Source organism: Nanorana parkeri, unplaced genomic scaffold (genome assembly GCF_000935625.1).
Source record: "Nanorana parkeri isolate BGI_ZX_2015 unplaced genomic scaffold, ASM93562v1 scaffold371, whole genome shotgun sequence".
NCBI lineage: Eukaryota > Metazoa > Chordata > Amphibia > Anura > Dicroglossidae > Nanorana > Nanorana parkeri.
The window spans coordinates 1,005,603-1,010,148 of NW_017306639.1; the positions used below are offsets into that span (position 1 = coordinate 1,005,603).

A 4,546-nucleotide genomic window follows, 5' to 3' on the forward strand; every position below is an offset into this window, starting at 1 on the left:
TTATAAACATTGATCAGAGGGGAGCTAGAGAGATACAAAGTAACATTGTTTATAAACATTGATCAGAGGGGAGCTAGAGAGATACAAAGTAACATTGTTTATAAACATTGATCAGAGGGAGATAGAGAGATACAAAGTAACATTGTTTATAAACATTGATCAGAGGGAGATAGAGATAGAAAGTAACATTGTTTATAAACATTGATCAGAGGGAGATAGAGATTTAATCTCTGCTGCCCCAAGGCCATGTTCCTCAGTGCGCGCCCCTCCCCCTCCCCCCATGGATGGAGAATGGCAGACCTGCAGGCTGCATACAAGATCCCTTGAGATCACTTGTACAAAACAAGCGGCGGCTTCCCCGCTCTACATTTAGCTCTGGTTGCCCAAAGCCGGACAAAATATAGAAAACAACTACCCGCCCGGAACTGCATGCCCCAGGCATCGGGAAATAGGAATCCCACACCCCTGCTGCCCCTCTACTCCCTGCTGCCCCTCTACTCCCTGCTGCCCCGAGGCCGGGCCTTGGTTGGCCTTGTGGGAAATCCGGCCCCGGGCTCGTGCTATGAGCCGCCCGGTCCGGAGGATGAAGGATCTCTGCGAATGGCGTCTTCATTCTTCGCGGTGAAGAAATAACAGCGCACTTTCCATGTGATTGACGTTGATACGGAGTTACGTTTACTTGTCGCGGCGACACAAAATAGAGTGCAAGCAGTTTGTACAATCTGTTGTGCGGTAAAATAACGGCATCTGAGGGTGTTAAACCGACATAAATCAAAGTAAAAACAAGACAGCGATGGGAGGGAATTGCGCGGAGGGCTGCAGGAGCGACAGGCGTGCGCGGTGCCAGGTGGCGAGTGCGTGTCGCAGTCACTCACCTGCCAGCCGGGCGTCTCGCGGAGTGAGTGAGTCGCATTTGATAGCGTGCGCGCGGCCTCGTCTCGTGCTGGAGCTGTCACTCAGCCGGCTGCCGGGGACTCTGCCCCATCTGTCACGCGTTGGGGAAACACGGGGGGCGGGTGTTACCTGTCTGCCTGTCAAGTCGTGTCACCGGGAGAGCGATCAGCCATGCCAAAGTCTGCGGGCAGACAAGCCTGTCGGTGACGGAGGCGCCGCGACCCCCGCCATGATGGCAGGTCGCGTTCTCTGTGCCGTTCTCATGCGCCGGACTCGTTTATTTACATGAAGCACAAATGGCCAATGAGCACTTAAAGGGAAAGTACATTATTTTCAATGAATATATTCTGAATTATTACCGTAACCCGTCGTCAGATATATTTATATGAAGTGCAGTGTGTTAAATAATGTGTCGCTGTAACATTTTCAGGTATTTATTACCGCTCACAGAGATCACACTGCTTCCCTGACAGTGCCTTCATCTGATTTTCTCTCCCCAGAAGGACAGCACCATCTTTGTTTAGGCATCATCCAGGGTCAACATATACTGGCTCAATGATGACGTAGGTATGTAAATCCCAGTGCCTGAGTAGTGTCCACAAATGTCTGACACAGATCAGCTCCTGCTGCAACCTTTCACCTTGTGACTGGATACAAAGTTACAATGTTGCAGCAGACTGATCACTGGGGGAGATGAGACTGAAGAAATGCTTCCTCCTACCTGCAGCAGACTGATCACTGGGGGGGGCTGAGGAAATGCTTCCTCCTGCCTGCAGCAGACTGATCACTGGGGGAGGGGAGACTGAGGAAATGCTTCCTCCTGCCTGTAGCAGACTGATCCCTGGGGGAGGGGAGACTGAGGAAATGCTTCCTCCTGCCTGTAGCAGACTGATCCCTGGGGGAGGGGAGACTGAGGAAATGCTTCCTCCTGCCTGTAGCAGACTGATCCCTGGGGGAGGGGAGACTGAGGAAATGCTTCCCCTTGCCTGCAGCAGACTGATCACTGGGGAGGGGGGACTGAGAAAATGCTTCCTCCTGCCTGTAGCAGACTGATCACTGGGGGAGGGGAGACTGAGGAAATGCTTCCTCCTGCCTGCAGCAGACTGATCACTGGGGGAGGGGAGACTGAGGAAATGCTGTCCCCTGGTACAGACCTTACTAATCCATCCTTTCGGCCAGAGCTCAGAACTGTCGGAATCTGAGAGCCGGCAGTGACAGGAGCAGCTATGCATCAGACAGAGACACAGACCCCCATATATGTGTTTTTAGCTTTGTCTGAACACAATATGCAGAAACATCCTCTGCTCTTCTCTCGGGTCATGTGACTCACCGGTTTTCGGCGTCGACTTGCTGGCAGCGCCGGGGCTCCACGTCTTGGAGAGCTTGTTGGCGGAGACTTGGTAGATGGAGCCTTCGATGCAGCGGAGACTCTTCCTCCATCTCTGGTGGGGTTGGGTTCTCCGGGCCTGGCACAGCTGACGCATCCGGTTTGCCAGGAGCAGCCTGAGGACACAAAGAGGGAAACGCCGGACGTAGTACTTTATACTAACAGAGGAGGCCCCCATCATCGTTCAGGTAATGAAAGGGTTAAGTGGGCGGTTCACAGATGAATTACTATGGTGAGAGGTCATGTGACTTTCATATTTCTATTTTTTTTTTGCTGTTCCATATTTTAACAACACAGATTTAGAGACTCTCCATATAGTATCTAGGAGCATCCTGAGGCCTTGTGCCGAGATAAAACCAATAACCACATTGAAGCTGAAGTTTAATCTGCTTACATACTATCTTCCCTGAATCCCCCCCTCCCCCCATCAACATGCCAATTACATTTTTACATGTTAATATCAATTATTATGACCTAGTGATGTCATTACTGGGTCCCTGTGCTTTGCAGGCAGATCATGGCTGCTGGGAGGGCCGGCAGGGTGCTGTACATAGCCTCAGAACTCCTCTCAATAGTCCTCAGCCCTGATGCAAGCAGTGGGCGGGATCTTGGGAGGAGTTATGCAAATATTGAAATGCCTTGATGGGTGGGCGTTCCTAGGCAGCCGGCTTTGTGTCCACATGTGATGCTGACCCTCCATAACTGAAATCCAATGCATGGAAGGGGGTGGGATATATGCAAATATCAAAATGTCTTGATGGGTGGGTGTCAGTCGGGAGGAGTGGGCGTTCCTGGGCAGACTGCATTTGCATGCAGACCTCCCTAGGTAACGCCCCCACATGTGATGCCGAGCCTACATGACGGCAAGCACTGAAAACGAATTAAAAGGGGGCGGGGCCAGGGACAGTCAGGCTTAAATTTCTTAATGCCTGCGGTGTGTGCAATCCAAGATCCAAAAGTAAACAAAAAAAAGTGCTCAAAGGGGTGTCCAGGGCCCTAAGTGTACAGGGACAGAGATCAGCAGCGACCGGACTTTATTACAGGAGGGGGCGGAGACAAGACCAGTCACCCTGCACAAGGAGAGAGAGCGGCAGTGAGCGGTCTTTATTATAGGAGGGGCGGAGACAAGACCAGTCACCCTGCACGAGGAGAGCGAGAGACAGTGAGCGGTCTTTATTACAGCAGGGGGCGGAGACAAGACCAGTCACCCTGCACAAGGAGAGAGAGCAGCAGTGACCGGTCTTTATTATAGGAGGGGGGCAGAGACAAGACCAGTCACCCTGCACAAGGAGAGAGAGCGGCAGTGAGCGGTCTTTATTATAGGAGGGGGCGGAGACAAGACCAGTCACCTTGTACAAGGAGAGGGAGCATCAGTGAGCGGTCTTTATTACAGGAGGGGGCGGAGACAAGACCAGTCACCCTGCACAAGGAGAGGGAGCAGCAGTGACCGGTCTTTATTACAGGAGGGGGCGGAGACAAGACCAGTCACCCTGCACAAGGAGAGGGAGCAGCAGTGACCGGTCTTTATTACAGGAGGGGGCGGAGACAAGACCAGTCACCCTGCACAAGGAGAGAGAGCAGCAGCGACCGGTCTTTATTACAGGAGGGGGCGGAGACAAGACCAGTCACCCTGCACAAGGAGAGGGAGCATCAGTGAGCGGTCTTTATTACAGGAGGGGGCGGAGACAAGACCAGTCACCCTGCACAAGGAGAGGGAGCAGCAGTGACCGGTCTTTATTACAGGAGGGGGCGGAGACAAGACCAGTCACCCTGCACTAAGAGAGAGAGAACAGCAGTGACTGGTCTTTGTGTACGGAGGGAAGTGGGTGACATGAAGGGATTTCCTCCATTATATTGTACATGGTAGTTCCTGCTCCGGGTCACACTGACTGGGAAGGTTATCACCAGAACTGAAGTCTCGGCACGTCCTCTGTATCACCGCCGGATAACAATGAGATGTGTAGAGACAGCGGGGATTAATGAGCCCTATACACGCTTGCCTTGTCACTCTGCTCTCTGCTGTGATCAGCCGGCCTCGCTCAGGCAGGACGATGTCAGGATGCATACAGGACATGAAGGGGATTTAGTGTTGGTAATGAAAGCAGTTACCCGCAGTGCCGGGTCATAGGAGCCGCGACCCGAACTACCAAACCAATTCTATCACATCCGAAACATACCCGCAAATTACCCGTCACTGAGAACCTGCGCATCCAGACATTTCCCACTGACTGGAAGTGGCAACCCACCAATCTACCACCATACACC

At 52.4% G+C, this 4,546-nt stretch overlaps 1 protein-coding gene across 1 annotated transcript in view; it reads right to left on the reverse strand.

Annotated features, from left to right (window-relative positions):
- ZC3H3 (zinc finger CCCH-type containing 3) overlaps positions 1-4,546 on the reverse strand; it is a 132,221-nt gene that overhangs the window by 28,299 nt on the left and 99,376 nt on the right. Inside the window, exon 6 of the mRNA XM_018558960.1 lies at positions 2,225-2,397. Within this exon, the coding sequence (XP_018414462.1) occupies positions 2,225-2,397 (173 nt within the window). The remainder of the gene's footprint in view (positions 1-2,224; positions 2,398-4,546) is intronic.